The 27,130-nt window shown below is 49.0% G+C and overlaps 11 protein-coding genes across 11 annotated transcripts; 4 read left to right on the forward strand and 7 right to left on the reverse strand.

Annotated features, from left to right (window-relative positions):
• Positions 1 to 522: 522 nt before the first annotated feature.
• Positions 523 to 1,824, reverse strand: DFL_009620 (uncharacterized protein; the record flags this gene model as incomplete). The annotated part of the gene is made up of 5 exons (XM_067639537.1): positions 523 to 822; positions 886 to 950; positions 1,013 to 1,179; positions 1,239 to 1,311; positions 1,380 to 1,824. 5 exons carry the CDS (start codon positions 1,822 to 1,824, stop codon positions 523 to 525), a joined length of 1,050 nt encoding a protein of 349 aa, XP_067487315.1.
• A 1,301-nt stretch (positions 1,825 to 3,125) lies between these two features.
• Positions 3,126 to 4,658, reverse strand: DFL_009621 (uncharacterized protein; the record flags this gene model as incomplete). Its single annotated transcript, XM_067639538.1, has 2 exons — positions 3,126 to 4,471; positions 4,559 to 4,658. 2 exons carry the CDS (start codon positions 4,656 to 4,658, stop codon positions 3,126 to 3,128), a joined length of 1,446 nt encoding a protein of 481 aa, XP_067487316.1.
• Positions 4,659 to 5,030: 372 nt separating this feature from the next.
• DFL_009622 (uncharacterized protein) lies at positions 5,031 to 6,267 on the reverse strand (the record flags this gene model as incomplete). The annotated part of the gene is made up of 5 exons (XM_067639539.1): positions 5,031 to 5,040; positions 5,112 to 5,240; positions 5,313 to 5,378; positions 5,521 to 5,584; positions 6,201 to 6,267. The coding sequence occupies 5 exons, from the start codon at positions 6,265 to 6,267 to the stop codon at positions 5,031 to 5,033; spliced, it is 336 nt and encodes a 111-aa protein (XP_067487317.1).
• A 1,542-nt stretch (positions 6,268 to 7,809) lies between these two features.
• On the forward strand, positions 7,810 to 11,055 carry DFL_009623 (uncharacterized protein; the record flags this gene model as incomplete). The annotated part of the gene is made up of 2 exons (XM_067639540.1): positions 7,810 to 8,783; positions 8,844 to 11,055. 2 exons carry the CDS (start codon positions 7,810 to 7,812, stop codon positions 11,053 to 11,055), a joined length of 3,186 nt encoding a protein of 1,061 aa, XP_067487318.1.
• A 320-nt stretch (positions 11,056 to 11,375) lies between these two features.
• On the reverse strand, positions 11,376 to 12,897 carry DFL_009624 (uncharacterized protein; the record flags this gene model as incomplete). Its single annotated transcript, XM_067639541.1, has 3 exons — positions 11,376 to 11,756; positions 11,835 to 12,734; positions 12,805 to 12,897. The coding sequence occupies 3 exons, from the start codon at positions 12,895 to 12,897 to the stop codon at positions 11,376 to 11,378; spliced, it is 1,374 nt and encodes a 457-aa protein (XP_067487319.1).
• A 445-nt stretch (positions 12,898 to 13,342) lies between these two features.
• Positions 13,343 to 14,274, reverse strand: DFL_009625 (uncharacterized protein; the record flags this gene model as incomplete). Its single annotated transcript, XM_067639542.1, has 2 exons — positions 13,343 to 13,715; positions 13,784 to 14,274. The coding sequence occupies 2 exons, from the start codon at positions 14,272 to 14,274 to the stop codon at positions 13,343 to 13,345; spliced, it is 864 nt and encodes a 287-aa protein (XP_067487320.1).
• Positions 14,275 to 14,605: 331 nt separating this feature from the next.
• DFL_009626 (uncharacterized protein) lies at positions 14,606 to 16,393 on the forward strand (the record flags this gene model as incomplete). The annotated part of the gene is made up of 1 exon (XM_067639543.1): positions 14,606 to 16,393. The coding sequence occupies one exon, from the start codon at positions 14,606 to 14,608 to the stop codon at positions 16,391 to 16,393; it is 1,788 nt and encodes a 595-aa protein (XP_067487321.1).
• Positions 16,394 to 16,969: 576 nt separating this feature from the next.
• DFL_009627 (uncharacterized protein) lies at positions 16,970 to 17,443 on the reverse strand (the record flags this gene model as incomplete). The annotated part of the gene is made up of 2 exons (XM_067639544.1): positions 16,970 to 17,095; positions 17,168 to 17,443. The coding sequence occupies 2 exons, from the start codon at positions 17,441 to 17,443 to the stop codon at positions 16,970 to 16,972; spliced, it is 402 nt and encodes a 133-aa protein (XP_067487322.1).
• A 424-nt stretch (positions 17,444 to 17,867) lies between these two features.
• DFL_009628 (uncharacterized protein) lies at positions 17,868 to 19,436 on the forward strand (the record flags this gene model as incomplete). The annotated part of the gene is made up of 6 exons (XM_067639545.1): positions 17,868 to 17,930; positions 17,983 to 18,021; positions 18,085 to 18,326; positions 18,382 to 18,495; positions 18,552 to 18,632; positions 18,692 to 19,436. The coding sequence occupies 6 exons, from the start codon at positions 17,868 to 17,870 to the stop codon at positions 19,434 to 19,436; spliced, it is 1,284 nt and encodes a 427-aa protein (XP_067487323.1).
• A 623-nt stretch (positions 19,437 to 20,059) lies between these two features.
• DFL_009629 (uncharacterized protein) lies at positions 20,060 to 21,700 on the reverse strand (the record flags this gene model as incomplete). The annotated part of the gene is made up of 6 exons (XM_067639546.1): positions 20,060 to 20,231; positions 20,299 to 21,219; positions 21,282 to 21,335; positions 21,397 to 21,448; positions 21,546 to 21,605; positions 21,658 to 21,700. 6 exons carry the CDS (start codon positions 21,698 to 21,700, stop codon positions 20,060 to 20,062), a joined length of 1,302 nt encoding a protein of 433 aa, XP_067487324.1.
• A 655-nt stretch (positions 21,701 to 22,355) lies between these two features.
• DFL_009630 (uncharacterized protein) lies at positions 22,356 to 26,858 on the forward strand (the record flags this gene model as incomplete). The annotated part of the gene is made up of 6 exons (XM_067639548.1): positions 22,356 to 22,393; positions 22,467 to 23,964; positions 24,025 to 24,178; positions 24,232 to 24,353; positions 24,408 to 25,448; positions 25,509 to 26,858. The coding sequence occupies 6 exons, from the start codon at positions 22,356 to 22,358 to the stop codon at positions 26,856 to 26,858; spliced, it is 4,203 nt and encodes a 1,400-aa protein (XP_067487325.1).
• Positions 26,859 to 27,130: the final 272 nt, after the last annotated feature.

Here is a 27,130-nt window from a genome sequence, read left to right on the forward strand (position 1 = left end):
AAAACAAGAGAAAAGAAAAACAAGAGAAAAGAAAAACAAGAGAAAAGAAAAACAAGAGAAAAGAAAAACAAGAGAAAAGAAAAACAAGAAAGATGATTCAAGAACTTTTTGTTCGACACCAAAAAGATAGAGGGTTTGGAGATTGGCTGTGAAGCAAATTCATACATAGGATATTTGTAAATCCTCCCCAAATTTTTTTGTCGTAGGCTCTTGCGTGCTCCTTTTTTCTATAATGTTGAATGTGAAGCAATGTAACATTGTATCCCCTCCCCCCGCTCCGTGATATGTCAAAAAGGATGCAATGAAGATGTAAGTATAAACAGAATCCGAAAAATACCGCCCAATGTTGAAACCGGCTTTGCAAGAGCACCAAGAGTGAAACGAAGCAAAGGTTGTCTTCGTCAAAAACAGTACGCCCCCAGAGGACTTTAAACAGTCTGGCCCCGTCGCTGAAACATAATAAAGAGATACTTGCCGAGGTCACAGGGTAGACCGGAGGATATGGAAGACGAATTTGGACGTCTACCTCTTAATCAAGTTTAGGAATTCCTCTCTTGTCTTAGCAGCCTGTCGCATCTTTCCAAGCATGCAGCTGGTGGTTGTGACGGCACCAGACTTCTGAACACCGCGCATAACCATACACATGTGTGTGCTCTCCATGACGACGGCCACGCCCTGGGGTTTTAGAATCTCTGAGATAGCAAGAGCAACCTGTTTCGTGAGACGTTCTTGGACTTGGAGTCTACGAGAGTACATTTCTGCAATACGGGCGAGCTTGGAGAGACCGATAACTTGGTTGTTGGGGATGTAGCCAATATGCATCTAAAGAATAAACTCCGTTAGCTTTTATCATTTGCTTTTTAGTTGTGAGCGGATGAAGCATACCTTGCCGGTAAATGGGACGAGATGGTGCTCGCACAAGCTGTAGATCTCGATATCCTTCACAATGACTGTTCAAAAATTGTTAGAAAGCGCCAACAACCCTGTTTGCATGCTCTGGATTTTGACGTACCTAGTTCGTCTGCATCTTCGGTGAAAACGGCATTATTAACCACATCACGAAGATTCTCTTCATAACCTTTGGTGAAGTATAGCATAGCTTTGGCATATCGCTCCGGAGTCGCAAGCAGGCCTTCTCTCGATGGATCCTCGCCGATGCACTCAAGGAGTGTCTGGATACTACGGAAAATGTTAGCGGGGGTCTGGAGTACCATCCATGGGTGTTCTCAAAGACGTACGCTCCGGCCATCTTCTTGACCCTAGCAGCTTTCTCTTCTTCGGACTCGTCCAACCTCGCCCTTGTTCCGGTACCTAGCATGCCCCGGTCAGTAGGACGATCTTAAAACGTAGATGCAATCAATAAATCTCGAGTAACATACTCGGCCAACTCAATCCATCGTAATCCACCGGTGTCGCCAGACGGAAAGGACTTTCCGGTCTCGAAACAGCAGGAGTGTGCGCTCCATAGGAATTTAGCGCACCCGTGGGTTCATGACCATTAAGCCGGAACCTTGCCTGAGGCTGTACCGGAACAATACCGTTTTTAATATCCACCGGAGCATCTTGCATTGGACGGGAGTGTAAATGTGGATAAACGGATGTGCTTGCAGCTATCGACCTGAACAGCGGGTTTGTCTCGAGGTGTGGTGGCGGAAGTGGGAGCGCTGAAGCTTCCTGCTGCTGCTCTGGAGCCGTCGCGGAGGTTATGACGTCGTTTTGGGTCATTACGTTTGTAGATTGACGGTTATAAGGCGTATTGAAGTTGTGGAGTGATTCTGTGGGTCGGGCGGCGAAGTGTGGTTGTCGGTGGGGTGTATGGTCCATCGACCGAACAGACTTTTTTTTTTTTTTTTTTTTTTTGAAGAGAAAAAGTTTGGGGAATGAATCGGGGACACCAAAAGGTATTTAAAGACGGGGAGGAGCGGTTAATAAACTGTACAGGGCGAAGATGAGGATTCGAGCCTAGAGCAGGGGGCGAATATTTATAAGCCCGAGATGGCAGCGATGAAATGGAATAGAAGATATCGATATCGTAATTGCAATTGTAATATAATCGATCACAGGTCGCATGCCACTCGAATTCGTATATCCAGCTACTCAAGAACGGGAAGCAAATGGCGATGGAAGGAAAGTCCACAGAACTGTGGAAAGAAGTATCGAAGTGGAAGTCGAAGGAAAGAAGCTAGCGACTATTGCCATAAACTTGACCTTAACTCAAGATGTCCGCCTGCAGCCTGCGAAATCGCAGCATGATGAGCAACCACAGCTTCTCATTCGCCCATCCGGAATGCCTGCATCTGGTCCCAGTCCGAAAAGAATTTTTTTAGCCATCGGACGAAAACTGCCTTAGCCGGTGGTCAAACTAAAGGCGCTAAGGCGCCATTGCGGAGAAAAGCGGCGCTAGTAGTCGGTTGGGGACTGCAGGGACTTTGCTACCGATGTCGCATTCTAGCCTCCATACTATCTTAAGATATAAGGTTGTTTTCTCCCTTCGAGGCATCAAAGGTAATTTTGGAGGCGTCGCCAGCCGGCTCGCCTCTCGCAGACTTCCGTCCATGGCACCGTTCGTGCATATTCTTTTAACTTTAACCTTTAGTTTAAATTTTAAATTTACGTATATAGGCTTATAAATAGCGTTCTATGACCAAGTGTATTTGCTACTAACACCAAATTCACCTGCAGTATGGTGTACTCGGAAGGGATCACTGTTTTTCGGTATCATGGTTTATATATAAGGAACGACGGAAGTTTTGGATTTCTCTCGCCTGCTAAGAACAAAGGGTTGTACGCGATAAACATGTACTGTACTGTACTGCATTGTACGCACGGATGTATGTACATGAATATAGCAAATTCGTGTACGAGCTATGTGGTACAGGCTCCGAACGAGATGAAAGGGAAAAGGCGAGAAGAAAATGTGGCCAAGGGGACGTTATAAAAAAAACTTTCGACAGCGAAAAAAAAAAAAGGAAAGAAAACCAGTATGGGGAGTTGATATGCAATCCGCAATGCGGCAGCACACGATAAAAGCAATTTGGAGAGAGAGATATATATACCATCTTCGAAGGGGGAAGAAGAATAAGAAAACTAACATATATCTGGTTCCTATGTCAAGTAGTTCCGACTTAGAACTCATGATAGCCGATGTTCTTCCCTAAGGGGCCATTCCAGTCCTCACGCTCATAGTACCTAAATACGAGGTCATAGCCCTCTAGGTCGTGGACGATTCGGTCAACACGTCTGTAGCCCTTAATCTTATCCATCCTATTGGAACGCTTAAGGGTGGCGACGTCCTGGAATCGTGGATCGAACAAAGGACGGGCTTCGAAGAGAGTAACGGAAAATTTGCCCGGTTTGAAGATATCCACGACGTGCTGGATAACGTCTACGGTCTCACGACCAGTTTGGTTTCCAGGGACATTGGTCTCAAAGGAGGCATAGGAACAGTGTGGCTCAGGGGTAACGTGGACAGTCCAGTAATGGGTATCTGTCTCCGTTGGGATGACTGCATTGGCGGAGAAACCGCAAGGAGTGAAAAGGTATGAGTCGATACGAGCTTCTGGAAATTTAGCTTTCGGATAGACATCAACCAATCCACACGCTTCGGCGACGACGGTTCCCAGGGCATGGCCCTCCGTCGTCAATTCCGCCGGACATTCCAATTCGAGTTCGGAATCAGAGCTGTCGGAGTCTCCGAGACGAGAGGATGGTGGTCCATATCTCTCGGTGACGTATCCGTTATGGCTGCAGCCGTTCGTACCAAAGAATTGTTTCTGCGCGACCGCACTCGCGTTGTCTAGGTAGAACTGTTTAGCTTTGACCGGGTCGAGGTCCGTCATGAGAACCTCCAAGGTTTCATCTTCTCCTCTGATGCTGTTTGGAAAGTACATCATCTTTGTCTCGGTGCCATTGGAGCCATGCTCAACCTCGATCGGTGACGCTGGAGGAGTCAACTCTTGGTTTGGAGATGTGGTATACAAGTACCAGTGCTCCCCATTCATCTTGCCAATCATGTAAGCACTACCTTTGGCGAACATAGTGTCTAGGCAAGCGATCTCATCGTTCCAGCTCCTGTGAGGATGAAGTTGTTTGGTAGGGAACATGAAGGCCTTACGAGAGTAGAAAACTCTGTAAGTGGTAGCTGCGGCTCGTTTACCTGTTCCGGAAGGAGTGTATGCGAACTTAGCATCAAGAGCGGCAATCTCGAGAAGGTCGGGAAGCCCTTGCAACAAGGTCGTGGTGCCACAAGTCTTAAGGATCAGCTTGTGGGGGAAAACGAACATGCTGCTCTCGCTGAGGAGATAGGCATCGACGTCTTCAGATGTAACGACTGACAGGACTTTGCACTTGACAAGATCAAGCATGTCCTTCCATCGCTGTTCGTGGACAGCCTTGAGACCACCAGGAGCACAAGTGGATGGGAGATCAGTTGGTGAGGCTGCGAACCAGACCTCTAGGAGCTTTTCTGGGCCTGGCAGAAAGACGAATGTTAGCTGGGCTGTTCCTTCCGGATGGGTATTCTACCACACGTCAACACGAAAATGATGTTGTAATATACCTTCAAAGGCATTGGTGGAGTCCAGACCAATTGTTGCCTCATGATTAATTGACAGATGAGTCGACTCATTATGATAGTCTGCTGGGTTGAATTGAACCATTCTCGTAGAAGTGGAGAGTCTTTGAAACGGAGACAAAGAGCAAGCAAAAAAGCGATTGGTCGATATGTTAAGTGTGGAGAATTCTTCGGGGAATCTCCAGGGTACCAGAGCAGGAGAAAGATGAAGATGAAGATGAAGGGATAACCCTTAGGATAGATAATGCGGTATCTACCCTGGAAGGGGAGGTGGGGAAAAAGTCGTTCAGCAAGAAATGTTGGCGATTAGGCTGCCCCGTCCTCGCCGTCAAGAAGCCGATATCGTGGGAAAGCGATATCGGTCAAGAGCAGACGAGGAGGTCCTCGTTCAATTTAGAATAAAATGCTGATGTTCAGAAGAAAGGTTGCTGTGATGTGTTATGTCCTTGGACGGGTGTTATCTGGGCCTGTATTCATCGTTAGTACCTGTAATGGATGTACTTCGATCTTTCTTCGACAACGGAACCAGTTGGCATACTTAGCGGGCTTGGAGAGGTATCGCAGTAGGTCCTTCGGGCTCATATGAGGCGGACGCTTTACGATCTGTTGCGGTTGTTCACGAGTCCCAGTCCGATGGATTGTAGACTCGTTGGGTGTGGTTTTGCGGCTTTACAGCCTTTGGAAATCAGAAATGGAGTGAGGTCGCCAGAACTGTAGCTGACAGAGCCGACCGTTTTACAGGTCAGATACTGAGAGCAAATTTATGGTTTTATGCTTTAAAGACTTGATAGAGCTTTCTTTGGGTCTGCAATTGTATCCGTGGGAGTCGTTAGTATATTTCGTCGTGATCCATGCAATGCAATGTTCTGCTGGAAAGCTCAATCTGGCAACGGGTCGGGTGTCGATAAGGAAAGGGTTACTTGGGATTCTGATAGAGGGGTACCTACACAGATCCAAAGAAAAGCCACTGGAGCAGAATTACGGACGATTGAAGTAGTGAAGTATTATTCACTAGAAGAAAGGATGAAGTAATAGAGGGGAAGAAAAAAAAAAAAAAAAAAAAAAAAAGATCTGGCGGATTTAAGTTCGAGACAGCTCGCTAGCCAGCCGCTCCTTTTTTTATTATTTTTATTTCTTCTCAGAGGCTCACTCCAACCAACAACGTTACAACTTGGAAGACGAGAGGTATGTCTGGATTGAGACAGCAGATGCAGTGAACCGTGGACTGGAATCTGGAATGGGGCCAAAAGACAGCTTGGGTTTGTGCGGGAAAAAGTTTTATATGCGGTATTTTTCCAGATGGCGGTGAGAAGGAATTATAATAACTAGGCTGGACACACACTAACGCTCTTTGACTTCTAGAAAGTCAGGATAAAAAAGGAACAAAATTTTTTTTTCATCTCAGACATCCACGGGCGGTGACGCATGGTCACAGTACAGCCCTTCTACACGAGACTCACACGCTCGGCGCCGTTCAAACAAGGCAAATTTAGTACCTAGTCGCTTGGAAAATTCTGCCTTTTGCCGAGGGACCGAGTTCTCCCACTGGCAAGGGCGTTGATTCGCTGGTCCAGCAGTTAGGCAAGCTGCTAAGGAGGTATTGGAGGTAATATATGTACTGACGTACCAGCTCTACCTAGCTCCGCCGTCATGCATACTGTGAGGTAGGACAAGATATCATCTCCGTCCTCCATCACCCGTTGCTTTAGACTTCTCTGCAAGATCTGTTTTGAACTGTGCAGCTTGTCACACTTTTTATGCGCGCAATGCAAACTGCAAATCGAAGGGGAAACGCCAAATGGCTTCTGGCTTCTGGTTTTCAGGTTGCACACATGTAAAGGGCTGGCATTTATGCAGCTCCCAGAGCTCAGGAATCGAACGAATGACAGCGATGCCGGTGTCGAAACCTGCGGGGATCCCAATATGTACCAATCAGAACCTTTGCATACATTTTAAGCTCACCCTTGTGCATCAGAGAATGCAAGCCCTAACACATTCCGGACCCGCCTGTGCGAAGATGCAGTGCAGTGCAGTATGCGTTCGTGTGGGTGCGGAATTTCCATGACATCGGGAGCTGTTTGACCTTATCGAGCATCCAAAGGGAAAAAAAATTATATCACTCAAGGAACAGAGCTAGGGAAATTTAGTCAGGTGGTGCTGGTTTCCTGATTGACCGTTGAGCGTCTGAGCGGCTTGGATATCAAGGGATCCTGACAGGTTCTTTTGACCGCAGCAGCTATAAACCTGCTTGGGTTATAACATATAACGATGCCGACTTTTATATCGACCAGAGATGGATGTCGTGATCATTGCTGCATTGTCGAAAGAATATCCCTCAGGCTGAACTTCGTTTCAGAAACAAGCTTATCTTGGTGCCTCAGATCAATCGAAGGCTTTAGTGCTCGACAATTTCTCAGCCTGTTGACTAAGTAATCATAGGTTGGGGGTTCAGGTAGCATGGCACCATGATATCGGCATACCATATAATGCCGCAATGCTTGTGATATCTCGACGATACTGGTAATAGTATCATCGAGGTAGTTCACCAGTTTCATGACTATATTTTACAACGAGTCGACTATTTGAAACTGACGTGAGTTGCGTGCATCGTGCAACACACTCAACAACACCTATCAGAGCGACATGCTGACGCCCACATATACTTGAAATCAGAAATGTTTTCCATCAGCTGCCCACTTGGCGCAATGGTTAGCGCACCTGACTTCTATTCGAGAGGTTCCATCAGGAGGCTGCAAGTTCGAGTCTTGCAGTGGGTGAATTTGCCTATTTCTTTTGCAACTTTTTTTTTTTTTTTGTTGGTGCCTGCCTTGTTCGGCAGGTCTTCCCTTTTGTTAGATAGAACTAGCAAACGATAGTCTGGGGAGCTCGAGCAAACGACCGGCATGAATAGGATGTTTTAGGAACTCAAGGACAGTTATCATTCATTTTCTTTCATATAATCTTTTGGGAATAGTATGGAATTTTTCCATAGAAGCATAATGATATTTACCATTTAATGGCTGTCGTCAATATTCAATAGGCGGAATTGGTGTAGGAAGAAGAGCCGGGGTTTGCGTTGTGTGTCGTCCAAGCTCCGGCGCCACAGCTTCCCTGAAAGCCAAACCTCCAATGCAAAGCTCACCCCAGCAATTTCCCAAAGTAATCGCCAAACCCTGAAATCAGTTCGACCTCGATGGGTCGCGCAAGCAGCTCTCTGCACACCTCGCGTTTGATCGATGGACGATTGGGCAACAAGCTCTCCTTGGGCTGAAACTACGAACGATGACGACGACTTTGCCGATTTTCAATCGTCGTTACCTACAAGCCAGAAAGTGGTGACGACGAATGGAGGCGGAGTCGGCTTGGGGGGTGGGGTTGCCAATGGGTTCACCCCTTTTAAAGTGAATAAGGAGTCTTTCACCAACGGTTGGGGGTTTGACGACCATGATGCCTCACATGCGCACCATACGGATATACGCGGCGGCGGGTGGAAAGTGGAGGAGACGGGTTCTGGGACGAACAGGAACGGGACTACGGTGATCCATCCGCCGGACCACGACGAGGACAAACTAAAGCCTGGCAGGGCCAATTGGACATACAAGAACGAATGGGCAAAATCGGAGGAAAGCATAGCTCCTTCAGATACTTCAAATGTTTGGAACAAGCTGGATGACTGGGGGAAATCTGAGACGAACCCGTCGGAAGCAGAGGGGCACAGGAGTCAAGAAGCCATTAACATCGAGGTCCAGCCTGTTCCAGGCATCCCTTCGCCAGTCGTACACGCTACGGAACCAACGGAAGAACCAACAGAAGAACCAACAGAAGAACCAATGGAAGTACAAACCGACGGGACCACGCGCGAAGATAAGGTTGACCCGGATACACAAGAGACGGAAAAACCACCCCCTCCTGTACCCGTGGAACCGGGAAAACTGAGTCTCACGGTACCTGAAACAGTACCTTCTCGATCTGCTTCCCCGATATCGATGGGATCCGACTTTGGGGATTTTGAAGCCGAAGATATGACGGCATCTGCCGACGTGGAACCCCCAGTGCCCAGTGCGCCGGTGCTTCCACCGTTTGATATAAGAAATATTGACATCGATAACTTCGCTATCGGAAATCTTGGTGCATTAGATGCACTTTACAAACCCAATTCCCTCGAGCTCCCTGCCTCTGATATTTCGGAAATCATTTCAACGACATCACAGTAAGTGAGGTTCGCTAGTTGTTCTTGTATAAAATCATTGCTCACTTTCGTGGTTCCTAGGCGGAAGGCGTGGTACAAGCTCATCAGAAAGGAGTCAGCTCGTAACAGCATCCAAGGCGAAGATGTATTAAGGGTCAGGTGGACTGGGTCTGAAACCCAGAAAAAAGTCCATGAGATTGTCAAGCGATGGATATCTGAGGACCGCATAGGCGGCAGAACAATATTAGGAAGAAACGCAAGCGGCGCCGGAATGTTCGATTGGAATTCCACTTCGCCGCGCTCTAGCGCGATGAGCCCCACAAAACCGGGCTTCCAGCCTCCTAAATCTCGATTTGAGCCGGCGAAGCGAATGTCAATGAGCGTTACTTCGCCTACTTCACCTCGGTCACCAAGTTTCGGTTGGAGTTCTGCGCAGAGTCCTCGGAATCCGAGCTTTGGCTGGTCAAGTGGAAGTCCTTCAACGAATTCGAAGGCGTCGAATACTTCTCCAAAGCTAGCGAGCCCCCCTGGAGTAAGTCCCCCGGCTGGCAATTCGGCATTTCCGCCCATATCATCCCCGAGGCAAGCTACGGCTTCGAGGCATACAGCAAGTAGCTCCGTGGACATCCCGCGCCCCAAACCGACTCCAACAAACAGACCAACGTCTATGTTCATTGACTCTGGCCCAAAGAGTTTATTTGGGGAGCTATCGATTGCTGAAATGAGAGCAGCGCCAGCTCGTGCCCCTGTATCTCTGAAGACCCATTCCGTTTCGCCAAGTATGGATCTGTCGGCCTTTGACAACCCATCACCGAAGCCAGCGGAAACTCTAGCTGATACCTCATTCGATGACGACTTTGGTGATTTTGAAGGCCTAGAATTGCAAGCTGCTCCCCCACTCCCACGAGCTGCTCCGCAATTAATTCCCACATCTCCCCCGTCATATGTCCAAGCTGCGCCACAGATCCCACAACCCAAGCCACCTACATTAGCGGCTATGGAGTCAATGATCCCTTCCAATCCAACATCACAGCCCTATGTCCCGGCACCAGTGCAATCCGTCGACATCATTTCTAAACCACCCGTTCGAAGTTCTCTTGATATTGCGACAAAGTCGAATGAATTCGGCTTGATAATGGCTCAAAGCTCCAAGGCGACACCGGCTGCTACTCCAGTTGTGGCGCAACAGGTTGCTACTGATCCATGGGGTTCATTTGATATCTTCGATGCTCCTAAGCCGGTTCAGACGGGCCCTCAACCGGCTCCTCCTCGCACTCCAAAAACCCCTATGGGTCGCCCTTCTCTTCCACCGTTGTCGAGCAAGTCCAATGGGAAAGCCCAAGTGAAACCACCTGCACCACCAATTCTATCGCCTCCTATCATTACACGCGTGAATAATGAATCAGCTATCGTAGACGATGATTTTGACGATTGGGGTGAGATGGTGTCAACTCCATCTACCGATCAAAAGGCAGTAGAATGGCCAGCACCCCAACCGCCGAAGCTTTCCGTCTCGAGCGAGCCGGCACCGACAGTTCGCCGCCGGTCGTGGACCTTAGATATGTTTGGAGCTCCATCCGAAGAAAATATTACAAGTGCTAACCCCCAAGATATCCTGCCAACTCCAAAACCCCCATCGACAAAACGGGTTCCTTCTCCGATATCTATCCAAAAAATAAATAACATGTCAACAATACCCGGGACTCCCTCTCCGGGTGCTGCTTCACTCTTCTCGCCGAATACTCTTGTTCCGAGCCGGGTTTCAACTCCAACTATAGCTACACACCCACCTCCGGCTAAAGACTCGCCGGAAGTGGCTCATCAAAACTCATCAACGACCCGAAACGGTTCAATCTCTTCCATCACTTCTATGAATTCGTTGAGCGTAAAGAAGGATGAGGCTGTGAATAAACGATATTCGGCACCAATATTCCCGACTCAGCAGTTTGTCCAACCTGCACCTCCAAGGCCGACAGCCTCACCACAGCCAAACATATCATCTCCACTAGCGTCAGAATGGGGCGACATGGACTTTGGGGCCTTTGAAGATGCTACGCCCAAAGCCGTTGAGACGGGGCCAGCTCCTGCAAAGGGGCTTGGTGTCAAGGGGGTGGGACATAGACCTACTGCCTCTATGGGAAACATCGGAGCCCAACAACCTCCGACTAGACAATCGAAACACGTGTCGAGGGGGAGTGTCACCATGTCGCCTATCGTCGGGAAGAAAGACGAAGATTCGGTGTTTAATGAAATTATCGATTTATTGCCGGATATGAGTTATATGCTGAAGTGATACTCGATTTTCTAGCTTCTTGGACATATTGGTCCTTACGACGAACACTTTGCGGGACTGGTACTTTCGTATTTTGCAAAGCCTCCTTATGGTATCTTCACTCTTGGTTCTGAAGTTGAGATCTCTTAGCGCAGCGTCGGTGTTCCTGGCTTATTTGCTCTTTTGATTACATCGAATATTAGAACTGTACACATATTTCTCCTACTTCTTAGCTTCATTACCTTATGTATCCTATCTGAATATGTAATGTAAATGTACAATTTTAGATGTTATTATATATGTACAAAAGCGGCCTCGGAGTGCCTCTTATACACTACCGGCTATCTCCTGCCCATGGCCTTCCTGTACTCGTCTTCCTCCTTCGCCCGTCTCTCGTACTCTTTATATTTCCTCTCCTCCGAGCTATTCTTCATCTGCTCCCTGACACCATCCATGAGTCCACCCTTCGTTCCCATCGCTGCAGCCAGCATCCCACCTTTGGACTCTCTCATCCGTCTATCCTTCTCGGTTTGAACGATGGCCTCATCGGATTTGATCCTCGCGAGGGCTTCCGGGGAAAGGTTTGTTTTGACGAGTGGTTTTGCGATTTCCGGTCTATTGAGAGGGTAGATTCCTAGCCAGGCTCTAGTTTTTTCGGATCGGATGACCAGGGCTTGAAGGAATGCGAGAAAGGAGGCAGTGAGGAAGTAGAGTGTTAGGAGCTTTGTCAAGGTTGATATTAGAGTTAGTTTGCTAGATAGCATGGTGTGTATGGTAATGCAAGCGGGGAGGGATCTTACGGAAGGCATAGTGCATGTGATCCCCAAACTGAACAACGGTAGACCGATCCTGAGATACTTCATTATGTTTCCAACCTGCTGGTTGGGTAGGTCTGCTGCGCCAAACTTCATACTCAAGTAAAGGAAGCCGCTGGACAATGCCGGTAATAGGAAGAACGGGTCGGCGCTAGTTAAATCTTGGAACCAGAGAATACCGGTATTCTCTAACCCGGGAACGGGGAGATACGCCATCTGTCTAAGGATCATGAAAGATCCGAACTGGAATGGAATCTGTAGAAGGTTCGATAACGATCTGAACGGAGATACACCGGCACGTTTGTAAAGTCCCATAATTTCGGTTCTTATCTGTTGCTGTGCTTGGAGGTCCGAGTTTTTGATTGCAGCTCTTTGACGTTCCATGTATGGCAGCATGAGGGGCTGGAGTTCCTTCATTCGGGCGGTGTTATCGGAGACTTTGATGAAGATAGGCAGGAAGATGGCACGCAGACCGACGGTCGCCAGGACCGCAGCGGCCCACCAGGGTGCGCCGGTGAAGACGTGGAGGGCTTCGAGGGCATTTTGCATGACTGTGGTGGGACCCCAGCCGTTATCCAAGCCGAGGGCATACAGATAGCCCATTGTGTCGGGCGGGTGGTCGGTGACTCCATGCGCAGTGGGTATGGCTGGGAGGAAGTGGTCTACGAAGGAAGTAGAATGGGTTTCGGCTTCTTGGGTGAAGTTGGAGAGGTTGATGTCGGGCGGTGGGGTGCCTGTCGAGGGAGCGGCGGCATCGGTGGATGCGAAGCGAATGGAAGGGATCGTGGATGCCTTAAGAGCGATCGAGGACCGTGAGGTTAGAAGGGTCGGCCTCGATGGGGTCCATCGTGATGTGGGATGTTTTGCGGACGACAGCTGCGAGAACTGGACGAATGGATGTTAGTAGGTGGGATGTCATGAGGCTCTGCACAACCGACTGGATGGAGTGAAGTACCTGCCTGGGACTCGATAGCAGTCCGGAATCCGCTCTTATCGAAGCCCGCGGAAGCTGTGTCGACAATGGCCGACGAACGATTCTGGACAACATGATTGTTGGTGGTTGATGGAAGAGGAAGTGGCGGTGGAGTTTGCGGTCAAATTTTTGCTTCGGCTCGGTTGAAGGTTTGAGGTTTTAGCTTGCATGCATGCTTGATTGATTTCGCGACAGCCGAACTGCTAGCCTGCCAGCCTCGAATCGAATCCCATGTAATATGCGCAATGATGACAAGGATAACGATAGTATATTGGTAAATTGTAGGGAAGGGATCTTTCCATGTGGAAGGGTGTCAATTTTTGCAAATTGCCTGAGATGTACATCGAATCGCAGATAAGAAAGAATAAGAAACAGACCAGTCTATCGATATCCCAGGAATCCACCCGAATGAACGCCATCGCAATGCATAAGTAAGACATATCGATATCGATTTCGATATGGAGAGAGAGTCCGTGTAAAGGTTCATATGATATCATTCATCGGTCATGGTAGTGGTATATCACTTGAATAGCTTCCCACCCATCCCACCGACGACATTCCTCCTATTCCCGTTCTCCATGGCCGCGACATGGTCCCCTGCGGTCTTTCCGTTCTCTAGCCTCCACCGTCGGGCTGCTTCTCTGATATGTTCCGGGAGTAAAGGTGCACCAGGTTTATCATCCCCCCAAGCCTTCTGGATTTCCTTGGCTCGCTCGACCATCTCGCCAGCAAATATCTTCGAGAAGCCACCGATAGCGGATGCGACATTAGCGCTGATAGACTGTCCGAGGACGAGGTTGGCCACTTTCTTGACAGCTGATTTTTGTAGAGTTCCACGACGGTATGCTTCGTAACGGGTCATCTGGTCTTCGTCGAAGTGGTCCATTAGAAGACTATTATTCATCGTCAGCAGGCCTGTAATTCGTTAAAATTGTGACAATTCAAGCTGGTGGTGCCGTACTTTAGACGTTTTTGCTCTTCCTCTTTCTGCTGTTCCAGCTCTTCTATATCTCCGACCCTCATGATAGTCAAGAGGTCGTCGCCGATATCTTCATCACTCCCATCGCCATCATCTTCCCCTGCTTTTCCGGCAGCAGCATCATCTTTCCCATTCCCTGGCGGTGGAACCAACACTCGATCGACACTATTTCCTCGAGTGAAGCTCGTAGTCGCATTTGAAGTCACACTAGTACTTCTCCGGCGTCGTGAAGCTGCATCAGCATTCTCGGGGGGGAATGAAGTTTGTCGCAATGGATGGGATTTTGATGCTGCAGCCGCAATGGACGATTTGCGCGAGAGCGAGGGGGTCCCGGAGACTTTCGATTTCTTGGATGAAGGACCGCCCGGGGTCGACGCGCCTGGAGAGGAAGGGTTCGAGGAGATGCGACGTTTATTCTGCGATGGTATGGAAAGCGAGCCACTGGCTGGCGGGGAGCCCGCTGGTGTCGACATTGCCGGTGCTCTTTTCTAGATACCTGGATCCAGCTTGGAGAGCAATGTCGGTGATATAAAAATGTCGGTCGCGTTCCAGCATGTGGCGAGCCGGGGCTTAGGCAGTTCGAATGCCGCTCGCCCTGCCTCGCTTTGCCCCCCAACAAACTGCCCCATTTTAACCTTCCTTTTGCCTTACTACCTCATTCTGTTCTCATCTTCAACCATCAATCTATAAAAAAAAACACTCTCGCGAGAAACACGAGCATTCGGAACGGAAGACGACGACGATTTTACCCTTCAAGCCGGAATCTTGCATGTGCCAATAGTTACCGTTTTTTCGTTTTTCGTCATGTCCGACGACAAGCCCGCGAAATCCCCAGACTCTACCAAAAGCCCCTCCTCTACTTCTCAACCCCGCCAACAGGAAGACTTCATCGCCTCCGTCCGCCGTTTCGCCGACGAGCACATCTCTGCTGCTTTACACTCCGTCTTCGGCATCCCGAGCATACTACAAACACCACCGAGTTCGAATTGGATGAGAGAAGAAGCAGAACGAAATCGGTTCGAGAATATGAACCGTCGGGAAGGTGGTAACGGAGGGGACGAACCCAGGGCTAGCAGCAATCGTGACGGCGACAATGGGAAAAATAACGGAGGAGGAGGCGGTGGATCTGGCGTATCCGGGTTTGGAGGTAGTTCCGGTAGTTCCGGACAGAATCCCTCCTCACCTTCATCATCCGACACCTCTTCGAACAAAGACCGTGATGACGAGATTGTTCTCACAATCACTCTTCCGAATATACCAATGCCGCCAGAGGTATTGCTCCCAGAACCTTTATTTAACATAGGGTTACGAGCTATCGACTCAGTAGATCGTAACCTTGGTGGCCATATCGCACAGCTTGAAAAGCTCATCGATGAGGAAATGGAACGACAAAAGGAAATTTCGACGGCTAAACAACGGAAGGACTATGGAATTTTCCAAAACGACTTTGAAAGGTTACTTGATATGGAAGCTAGAGTAAAGGAGGCAAGGGCTTCGAGACGGAAGGATGGGATAACCTCGGAAACAGTGATAATCAAGGGAACTCAGATCAACGGCGGGGAACCAAAATTTTCGGTGACACGACAGACGGGCCAACAACAGCCATCGATATTGAGAGAATTATTCGGCGAAGATATGTACGGAGCACAACGAAAGCACCCCTTGTTTACAAGTTTATTTGATGAATTTCTTCCTGATGGGCGCTACAACGAACGGGAACAGCCTCCTCCGGAGGTTGTCGGCGGCTGGAAGGCACCTGGTCAATCGACCGTAGCTCCGATTTTCCCTCTGCAAGAGAACCCATTTGGACAAATTTTCAAGCTAATGATGGCACCTTGGATTCAGAAGATCTATGAAAGCTCGGATCCAAGTCGGTTCGATGTGAGAGACAGGGTCATGGACCGGGTGAAGAACGACATTTGGAATGACAAGCGGGAATATAATCCTTCATTTGAGGAATTCCAAAAGTTGATGCACGAGGAGAGAACTAAAGCGGCCAAGGAGCGCATGCAAAAGTTGGTAGAGAAACGACAAGAGCTTGACAAGATCATTAAAGAGCAGAGAGATCGAGATGGCAAGTCGGACAAACTACCGGAGGGTGTCCGCTTTCCTACCTCAGACACAACGGAGAGAACGAAAGAGGAGCGAGAGCCAAAGACAGAGCTAGAGTTACATGATTTCTTTGCAGGATTAGCGGACAAAGATAAGCCAAGAACGGATGGGAAGAGGCTGGTTTCAGAGTCAATGTCGACAACTGCCAGAACGGATGCAGATGGGATTACGAGGTTGAAGAAAGTCCGTGAGAGGAGGTATTCGGATGGGACAGTAGAGAGGGAAGAGTACACTGAAGAGAGTGCAGCAGGTCTTGGTCCTCTCATGGGAAGACTCAATCGTTTCGACCCCCCAAGACCCCGAAATGGAGATAATCATCCCGTCATTCGTGCAATTGAAGAGCACAAGAAGCAGAGCGAGGCCCACCCAACCGAGACTAAGGCACCTCCCACTGCCGCCCCGGAGAACAAAAATGATGAAGATAGTAAGAACGGGGGTTGGGGGAGTTGGCTATGGGCTTCTAGTAAGAAAAAGGACTGAAGAAAAAGAAAAAAAAATCCAAGTTGGCTCAATTTATCTTCTTGGTTCGTTTTGTCACTGTTGATCGCGGTTTTCTTGCGTGCGGATTTTACTTCTTGGATACAACCTTCGCTCACTTTACTCTGTCTTTAATAAGTCTCCTTCAGGCGTTCGTGGGAAAGAAATGGGTTCTATGGTCATATGGTTTTTTGATTTCGTTTCTTCTAGTTTTTATGGGAAGGGAATACGCTTCTCTCCGCTCTCTCCAACGATCTTGCCGCCGGCCGACATTTGATCCGGTACGATTATTTTTTTCTCTCTAAGTGAAAAAAGGGGATATATAACGGGCAAAGCTGCTCAAGAGATCGATGGTCTTTTTATGTACATAAGTTTTAAGTAGTTCAATGTGACAGTCTTAACTTGGCCTGGTAGAAGATCAAATGCAATAGTGCTTCTCACTTTGACACCTATATACCTTTTATTATGATTACCTCCTGGTATCATTTTTGGTTCGGGACAGTCTTCCCTGTCTAATATTCACAATGTCTCTCCTCTCCCATACTGCCGTAATGTATCCTGATGTTGTTACCGAACCGATCACTCCAGACTTGTTAGATCCCGTAGTTCCGCGCCTCCCCTCCTCCGTTTCTCGAATGAGTTTTCGACGACCTCGACACCGGGGGCGGCAATGCGCGACTGAGATCTCCGTGAAAGAGGGAATACCTAACGTGGAAGTTTCAGGTTAGTTATATTCCATTTCGACCAGGCATATAGGGAACTATTGGACAGGATTACATTAGTTCCACTCCATCCGAGTCTGAAGGCAATCTCATGAGCGAATAGCTCGCCAAAACCCAACATCAAGCCATTTACGAACGGTAAGAACAGATTGATAGCCGCCGACCGGATAATGGAGACGAACGTGGGAGGATTGTAGAGGATTATTTGTGCCGAGTCCGCGGATGGAGAGTTCGTTGCAGTATTAGGATTAGTGGATTCCGGGTCGGATGGAGCGGACAGGACGGCGGAGGAGGAGAGCGAGGCAGTCTGAGGCGGCTGGTTAGTCGACATCTTTGGATTTGGAGATGCTTGATGGCTGGAGGTTGGAGATGGGGTTCCGGAGAAGGAAGAGGGGAGCGGGCATGTGGAGGTAAGGTCGGATAATTGGGTGGGTGCCGACGAAGCAATGCAGCCGGGTGTCATACCACCCAGCGAACTCCCAGGTAGCTAGCTCTGGTTAACAGCCCTGGCAGCTTGGTTCTACGCGTCACCGTCACAGTCACCGTCCAACCTACTTACAACCTACAGCTTACACCTTCGACCTCAGCTTTCTTCAGGAGTAACCATCGTGACTTGAACACGATCCACTCCATCCATCTAATTACCAAACGACGAGAAGGAATACTACCCGCTGAGATCAAACTCGCTCGGCTGAGTCATTCTAGGCCCCGCTACCCCGCCATCGAAGAAAGAAACATATCATCACGCCGAAAATATGGCAGACCGTGACGCGATCGTTGCTCAGTTTGTCGAACTGACACAGGCCCCCCCAGAAAACGTTCGTCTTCCTCCATGTTAGCTTTGGAATCAAGCTAACATTCATAATCCAGGCAAGGGCTATCCTTGAGTCTTCGAACTGGCAGCTTCAAGTACATATTCATATGCCGAATCCCTCCTAAACATCACCATGTCCTAACTTTATGGCCTTTAAGGAAGCCTTAGATCTCTTTTACGCCGCTCCAGAAGATGCCGGTGCCTCGACATCCAGGCCTGTTGCCGCACAAATCCAAGATGCGGAAGAAGACGACTGGGAAGCCCCACAGTCACTTCGTAAAGCCACACCGCCACCTACTGGAGCTTCTACCGGTGTCGGAAGAACCTTGGGGGGAGCGTCTGTTGGTGAACCGGTAGAAAGGTCCGCCCAAGGTGCAGTTCAGCCACCTAGAAGACGAGGGTATGCCTACACCTACGACAAAAAGATGATTCGATGGAGCTGACGAAGGCTATAGAATGATGACATTAGGGGATATTGGTCGTCCGGCGGCACCGGGACATGGCCACAGCCCAGGGGATGACAGTGATGAGGAAGGTGGCCAGGATATGTTCGCTGGCGGAGAAAAATCGTAGGTCGGCCGGTAAATCGACTTTTCAGTACGAAATGGCTAACTATTCTATTTAGCGGTCTTGCAATCGAGAATCCTAACAAACCGGGGCAACGCGGTCTCGATAGTGTCCGAAACATTCTTAAGCAAGCTCAAGAGTATGTGAAATGTCTCTCCCATATGCTTAGGCGCACTGCTAACATTTTACCGCCTCTAGGGGCAGCAGGGCTCGCCAACAACAGCAAGACGACGGCGACGAAGATGAAGGTCCGGCCTCCCGCTTCACTGGGCGCGGCGTGACTCTTGGATCCGATGACGCCCCATCTCAAGTGGTCGAAGACCCCATTGCTGAAATTCTTAAGCCGCCTCCTAAGGTTACCAGAAATCTCTACTTCTGGCGTGACGGCTTCTCTGTTGAGGATGGACCCCTTCTGCGCTACGACGACCCAGCACACCAGGAGACCCTTCGAGGAATCGAAGCCGGTCGTGCACCTCTGCATCTTATGGGCGTCCTACCGGGACAGCCAACTGATGTAAACGTCCACAGAAAGATGGATGAGGATTACGTTCCACCCAAGAAGAAGTTTGTCCCATTCAGCGGATCCGGACAAAGACTTGGTGCTCCGACTCCAGGTTTCGATAGCGCTCCCGCGTCCTCCTCGACTTCTGCTGCTGCTACGGCTCCAGCCCAACCAGCCCCCCAGACCGTCACCATCGATCCTTCGGCGCCGACGACGGGCTTACAGATCAGACTTGGAGATGGAACGAGACTCGTGAGTAGGTTCAACCATACGCATACCGTTGGTGATATCTACGCCTTTGTGAACGCTTCGAATACTGCCAGTCGATCAAGGAATTACGTTCTGCAGACGACTTTTCCACCAAAGGAGCTTAAGGAGATGGATCAGATTTTGAAGGATGCCGGGTTGTTGAATGCAGTTGTTGTTCAAAAGTGGACTTGAATGATTTTTAGATCGTGTGTTTCTTTTTTATATCGGCCGTTCGGTTCGGGTTATGGCATATGCACTTGTTGGTACCGGTTAGGGTGGAATATGGATCTATTATTTGATATCGCGGATAGATGTAATGTCTAGGCCTAAGTGTGGTTACTTGCGACCAAGTGGCTACGGCAACCTCGAAAAAATCATTGTACTAGCTGGGGGTGGCATGCATACGCGAGGGTGAATGGCGCCGCCAGGTATCCTTTAGAATACTACTTACCCATTTTTTATATAGTTATAAATTTTTATTTTATTATTTTTTATTTTTTGAAAACATAGTGTTTTGCCGACTATGGAGGGCACGTAGTCTCGAAGCGAGGGCACGAAAGGTCAGGTTTATACCTTCGGGCGATGTACATTCAATAGCTCATCCTTCGCGAGAGCTTACAATGTAACAACCCCTACCGAATCTAAAGGCTAGCGCTGCGGCCGGACTTGATGGAAAATAAGAAAACATGGAAATTAACGCCATTGGACTGTAAAGAAAGGGCTAGTAGTACAGGGTTCTCCTCCAAAAGTTCCGCTTCTTCATTCGCATATCCGTGATCCTCAGTGTAGATCCTCCGGCGAGTGGATCTTTGTTTTTACAGCAATTCTTCCTCCGGAATCTCTTCATCATCCTTGCCAACGATAGCACTAGCCACGCGCCAGATCTGGAGTAGATTGTCTTCGGCGGCGGAAGCCATAACCCATGGGTCATGGGGGTTCCAGGCGAAGTCTGAGACACGGTTTGTGTGACCACCGTGCATGAATAGTCTGGTTAAATAAAGTATTAGTATACGACCCCATGGTTATTACGAATAAGGTGAAAAGGAAAACGTACAGCTCAGGTGGTCCGTCTTCCTGGTCCTCGGGAGTTTGCTCTTCTCCAATCTTAGTAAGATCCCAGAAGATTATTCTGCGATCGGTACTGCTGCTGGCCAAGATCGGTTCGTCATGTGGGTGCCATTGTAAATTCAAGACATCGCCTTGATGGCCGTCAAGGGAGTGGAGATGATGCTTGAAGTTGCGCAAGTCCCAGAGTGCGACTGTTTTATCGGCTGAACCCGTAGCAATGGTGTATTGGCTTACCGGATGGAAGGCAAGACTGTTTACGGCGTCCGAGTGTGCGACGACGCTGTGGCCTGCTGTGCCGGTACGAGTGTCAGTAACTTTCAACGTACGGTCATCAGATACCGATCCGAATAGAGTTGAATGAGATGGGTGCCAGCGGACGTCGTTCACGATAGATTGATGGAGGTTGTAAGTCTTGACCGGCCGAATGGTGGTGTTGCCACGGGAGTAGGAGGTGACGTCCCACTGGCAGATAGTTGTGTCTTCGGAGCCGGTGAGCAGATGTCCCTCGATTTTGGGACTCCAGTCGAGACCGTAACCTTCTTTTTCATGACCTTGCAATTGTATCTGTGGCTTAAACTTGACACTCTCGAGCTCATGTTTGGTTCTGTCGAAGACGTAGACATTGCCGGAAACGGACATGGTAGCGATGACATCTGGCTTCTGGGGCATGTATCGAGCCTTGTTGACCTCGCCTTCGTGGAAGATTCGCTGTTTGATGGCGAATCTAGCTTCGTCGCTGCCAGTGTAGCCTCCAATCTCCTCTCGAGTTTCATCGTAATCCTTAGGGTCGATGTCACCCATCGGTTTTGGAAGTTGGACGTCGGCAATCTGCAGGTAGTTCGCTCGCTCACCCGACGTGTGGGTGCCAACGAGCAACCTGTGGGTACAGTAGTTTTTCCCTTCATGTCTGTGTAATGGTAGATATTAGGCCATGGGCTATGTGGGAAATGGTATACAGTAGAGACGTACTCTTGTTTGTCGGGGAACCATTGTGTCGTAAGAGTAGGCCACTCGAGAGCAGTGCTATATAACACCCAATTAGCTTACTCGATCTAGTCAATAATGGAAGGGTACTCGGGTGTACCTCATAATGATATCGTAGAGGAAAGGGGCATTCTTCTTCCATGTCTTGTATTCTAGTATTCGTATTCAGAAGTTAGCCAACCATCGTTTCACCAAACAGTCTAGGCCCCCATGGTACAGGATGGAAGGGCTAAGTTGCTGATAAGGTACCTTCGTTGATTAACTTTTCGGTTACTATCTGTTCTTCAGCGCTGGCTGGCTCGACTTCAACTGTAGATGCTGTTAGTAATCAGCGCAGTCGATATTCAAGCAGGGAACGAACCATCATCGTCGTCCATGAGGTCTTCATCTTCAGAGCGAGGCATGGTGGGAAGCTCTTTCGTAGGATGGAGTGTAATCGTGATCGGGGCGGATTGGAAGCTGAGGAGGTGCGACAACTCCGATGGCGTTTTTTCTGGTAGATGAGGCGGAGAATGCACGGAAGAGTGACAGGTTTAAAGGTTGAAGTCAAAGCACGCGTTCACAAATGAAAAGGCGCGCAGAGAGGCCGCACGGGGTGGGCACGGGGGCTAACACGACACGGGGACCGACACAGGGCGACTCAAGGGCAAACAGGGGGCCAAACAATTTTGAGGTTCCAAGGGCACGAAACCAGGCCCGAACAGCAAACTGCGGGAGCTATGAATCAGTTCTCTCCAACCTGTCAACCAACCTGTCCCAATCAACCAGCCCTGTCCCATCTCTCTTCCTCCTTCCTCTTCCTCCATCAGCCAACATTCACGATAACTACTCTCTCACGCAAGTATGCTTCTCTAGATTACTTCAAAAGACCTTCCCCGAAGCTTAGAATAGCTCCAGACCTCCTTGGTGCTCCTCGAACAGCAAAGTGTCTGCTATTGACTGTCGGCTGACCTCATTGCAAACTTCCGAAGATAACCTGCATTCACACACTCTACTCTCCCTCCGGACACTTCGTAGTCGGATCCCAACGACTTCATTCCTCTTCTAATCACAATCGCCATGGGTGTCCCCAAATTCTTCCGATGGATGTCGGAAAGGTAGGTAGCAGCTAAGCCGTTGCTCTCTTCGACGTGCCCTGGAGCTTTCCTGTTAACGTTTTGAGCTTTCTAGATATCCTGCTATCTCACAACTCATCGCCGAGAACAGAATACCCGAGTTCGACGCTCTGTACCTCGATATGAACGGTATTATCCATAACTGCACACACAAAGACTCGGATAGTCCGACGTTCCGAATGACGGAAGAGAAGATGTTCATAGCCATCTTCAACTACATTGAGCATTTGTTCGGCAAAATCAAGCCGAAGAAGCTTTTCTTCATGGCCATCGACGGCGTCGCTCCTCGCGCCAAGATGAATCAGCAGAGAGCCCGTCGGTTCAGAACAGCACTGGACAATGAGAGGGCCTATCAAAAGGCGCTCAAAGAGGGTGTGGAAATGCCCAAAGAAGATCCCTTTGATAGCAACTGCATTACACCAGGCACGTCTTTCATGGCGAAGCTATCTCACCAGTTGAAATATTTTATCAACAAAAAGGTTTCTGAGGATGTGGACTGGCAAGGTGTGGAAATCATCCTTTCAGGCCACGAGGTTCCCGGTGAAGGTGAACACAAGATCATGGAATACATCCGACTGGCGAAAGCTCAGCCTGGATACAATCCTAACCTCAGACACTGTCTCTACGGTCTAGATGCCGACCTTATCATGCTCGGCTTGCTCAGTCACGACCCACATTTCTCCCTTCTCCGAGAAGAGGTTACTTTCGGCCGTAACAATCAAAAGAAATCCAAGGAACTCGAGCACCAGAACTTTTATCTCATGCACCTTAGCATTGTGCGTGAATATTTAGAACTGGAGTTCCAGGAACTCAAACAACCCGGACTATTATCGGTCCCTTATGACTTTGAACGAATTCTTGACGATTTCGTCTTGCTCGCTTTCTTCGTGGGGAATGACTTTTTACCCCATCTACCCGGCTTACATATTAACGAGGGCGCCTTGTCCCTCATGTTCAAAATTTACAAGAAGGTTTTAACCAAGGCCAAAGGCTACATTAACGGCCATGGTCAGGTAAACCTCGAAACGCTGGGGCTAGTCCTCGACGAGATGGAGGAGTTTGAATACAAGATCTTCGAGATGGAAACCGCCGATGCTGGTTGGTTAAGAGGAAAGCAAATGAAGGAGCTGGAGGCAGTGGCAAAACCGAAGAAACATGGGAAGGTTGTTATGACAACGATTCAGAAGGAACTGTATAAACTGGTCCGACAGTTCATCGAAAACCGCAAAAAGGAAGAAAGTGATAAATTACTCGATCTTAAGGGCCTCAAGGCTGCCGACAGGAAATTTGTGGAAGACTTCGCTCAAAGTCTTCACTTGCAATACATCACTGTTACTGACGAGAATGGTGATAAGTTTGCTCGTCTGTCGTTTTATCCCTCACTCGATGGCGATGAGGAACTCGAGGACGAAGAGGGCAACGCCGCCTTGGAACGTGTTTTCAGAGCTTTTGAAAAGGCTTCGATTGTTGACATTAGTGCCGATGAGGCCAAGGCCGAAATGGAACGTCTCTATCAAGAGAAATTCAAAGGATGGAGAGACAGCTACTATAAGGTATGTTTAAGAATTTACTCGGGTAGGCCGAGTTTCCAAATACTGACGAAATGAGCATAGGCGAAATTTGGATTTGGTTTGGACGACACGGAAGAGATTAAAAGTTTGACTGAAAACTACATTGAGGGTATCCAATGGGTACTCTTTTATTACTATCGCGGCGTCGCCTCGTGGGGCTGGTTCTTCCGCTACCACTACGCTCCAAAGATCTCCGGTATGCCCTTAAAAATATCCTTTATTCCCGAATGCTCCTAACATTTCAAATAGATGTGAAGAAAGGTTTAAGTGCGAACCTAAACTTCCGATTGGGATCACCTTTCCGTCCGTTTGAACAACTCATGGGCGTGCTTCCGGACCGAAGCAAAAAAATCGTTCCCGAGCCGTATCATGTGAGTAAATTTTGACTCGATCGTGTGCAAAGACCACGAACTAATATATTATAGATCCTCATGACCAGCCCAGACTCCCCGATTCTAGATTTCTATCCTCGTAATTTCGAGCTCGATATGAACGGGAAGAAGCAAGATTGGGAAGCTGTTGTGAAAATTCCCTTCATTCAAGAAGATCGTCTACTTGCCGCGATGAGGACTGTGGAACATCTATTGACACAGGACGAAATTCGAAGGAATGACTTCGGAATAACTCTGAAATTTACATACTCGGAGTCAATGGACGTCCTCTACCCATCATCTATGCAGGGTGTCTTCCCAGATTTGGAGCATTGCCATTGCGTCATGAACGAGTTCGAGCTCCCAACTCTCGACGGGGGCTTGAACCTAATCCAGGGCTTGTGTGAGGGAGTTCAACTCGGCCGCAATGCCTTGGCTGGATTTCCTAGCTTGAAATCCCTGGACCACACAGGGCAGCTCCTCTATCATAGTGTGAATGTGTTCCAGCAGGATAGCAAGAATGAAAGCATGGTGGTTACTCTCATCCATCCATCGAAACCCGGCACGGTCGAAGCCATTGCGCAATCCAAGATTAACCAGCGAGTTCACGTTGGTTATCCATTTTTGGGAGAAGCCCAAGTCGGCGCCGTATCAGATGAACTATTCGTCTATACTCTCGACGCTCAGGGCCACGTCCAGAAAAATTCACATTCCGATAAGGAGCGAGATTTGTGGCGAATTCGAGCCGACCGCATCGAAAACAATTACAGCAAGAGAATGGGTATGATCATCGGCAGCGTTGACATCATCCTTCATGTCAACCATCTCAAGGGGCTTCGTAGAACCGATGACGGGGCTATGGTCAAGGAATTCGAGAACATCCCCGGACAGGATACCGACTACGCCTTCCAAACTGCCGTGGATTCAGGCAGGGTCTCCGAAGATGAGAGGTTTATCGAGAGAGCGGCTGTTGATGTCGCGACAGAATTTCCTATCGGATCACGATGTTTCTTTCTAGGTGACTATAATTACGGACGCCCCCTGGAGGTTACTGGTCATCGGGATGACAGGGCTGACATATGGATTTCGATTCTCGTAAGTTTATCATTTCTTGTGTCTGCAGTAAAAATTGCTAATTGCTGATGATTTCTTTAGCGGACCAAGGAGCCTGATTTCGGAAGCCGGGTCGCCTCCCTAATAGATCAAGTTGACGAGTATAAGCCGTCTTATGCGGTGGCTAAGGGCCTGGGACTCACTAGTCTCGTTCTGAGCAAAATAACATCCAGCTTTCAAGTACAGGTGGATGATACACGCCAGAATCTTGGCTTGAATCTCAAATTTGAAGGCAAAAAGCTTAAAGTCCTCGGGTATTCACGAAAGACAGGATCAGGGTGGGAGTTCAGTAAAAAGGCGGTTGAGCTGATTCGCGAATACATGAGGAAATTCCCCGAATTTTTCCGCGGAATCGAACGTAGGCCGACTGCCGATAATTACTCCGCCGATGACTTTTATCCGGCGAGTATTGCGAAGGCGAAAATCAAGGAGATCCAGTCATGGTTGAAGGAGATTGAGACAAAGAGTTTTGAGAAGGTGCCTCTGGAGGCACAACAATTGGACGCCCAGTCCTGCAGAATTATTGAAGATGAAGCCGATAAATACGTCGGGCAACTTGGAAACAACCAGGAAGCCAAGCAAATCCGCGCTGTCCCCCGAAAGGCTCTATTGAAACCATCAGACGCAGAGCATCGCCTTCATGATCAACGGTTTCGCCTTGGAGACCGGATCGTTTACGTCCAAGACTCGGGAAAGGTGCCGATTGCCACCAAGGGAACCGTCGTTGGGATTACAAAAACAGCTCGAACCACATTGCTAGATATCGTCTTTGACGTTTCTTTCATGAGCGGGAGTACACTGGGAGACCGGTGCAGCCCTTTCCGCGGGATGACGGTACCATATTCGTCGGTTCTGAATCTTACATGCCGCCAAGTTGTCGCAATCTCTAAGGCTAGTGCACAAGCCGCTGCTCCAAATGGAGCTCCTCAAGACGTTAAAGGAACCCTGTTTATTCCTGCAGGCGTCCCTCCTCCTTTGCGAGGATCCTTCAGCGGTGCCGTCGGTGGTCGTGGGAGTGACAATGGTGGACCAAACGGACGCGGAAACAATGTTCCACACGGACCGGGTGCATATCGCGGAAACCAGAATCCTCGTGGACGAGGAGGGCCAGGCCGTGGGAACTTTAACAACCAAACCAATGGCGGTGGGCCACCCACCCAACCTCAAGCGTTCAACAGAGGCGGTTTCCAAAACGGTCAGCCGGTTATTCTTCGGCGACCACATAATGGTCCAGGCCACCACCCAGCTCGCCCGCAGCAGCAGCAGCAGCAGGCCTCTCAAGGGCACCATGCCGTTCCGCCACCCCCGAATCTTAACAATCCTCGAGGGCGCGGGCGCGGGCGCGGTGGTAGAGGTAGAGCTTCGCCAGCACAACCAGCCGCTGAACAGTAGACCTGGCAGCAGATTACGGCTATGCAGGCACAGTCAGTTATCTCACGGGTCAACTCGCAGCAAACAGTTGTCCCGAACACCTCAAACATCCCTCATATCACTGTTAACAGACCTCCACGTTATAACCGTGATTTCCAACCACTTCTTAACCCAACTTCTCTTCCCGGTAATGCCCAGGCTCATTACCCTCACGCTCAGCAGTCTTATCAGCAGCAACCGCATCGTGTGCACAACTATCGACAACAGCATCCCCGTCTTTATAATCCTTACAC

This window comes from Arthrobotrys flagrans, assembly GCF_004000055.1.
Source record: "Arthrobotrys flagrans strain CBS H-5679 chromosome Unknown unitig_1, whole genome shotgun sequence".
In the NCBI taxonomy this organism is placed as follows: domain Eukaryota; kingdom Fungi; phylum Ascomycota; class Orbiliomycetes; order Orbiliales; family Orbiliaceae; genus Arthrobotrys; species Arthrobotrys flagrans.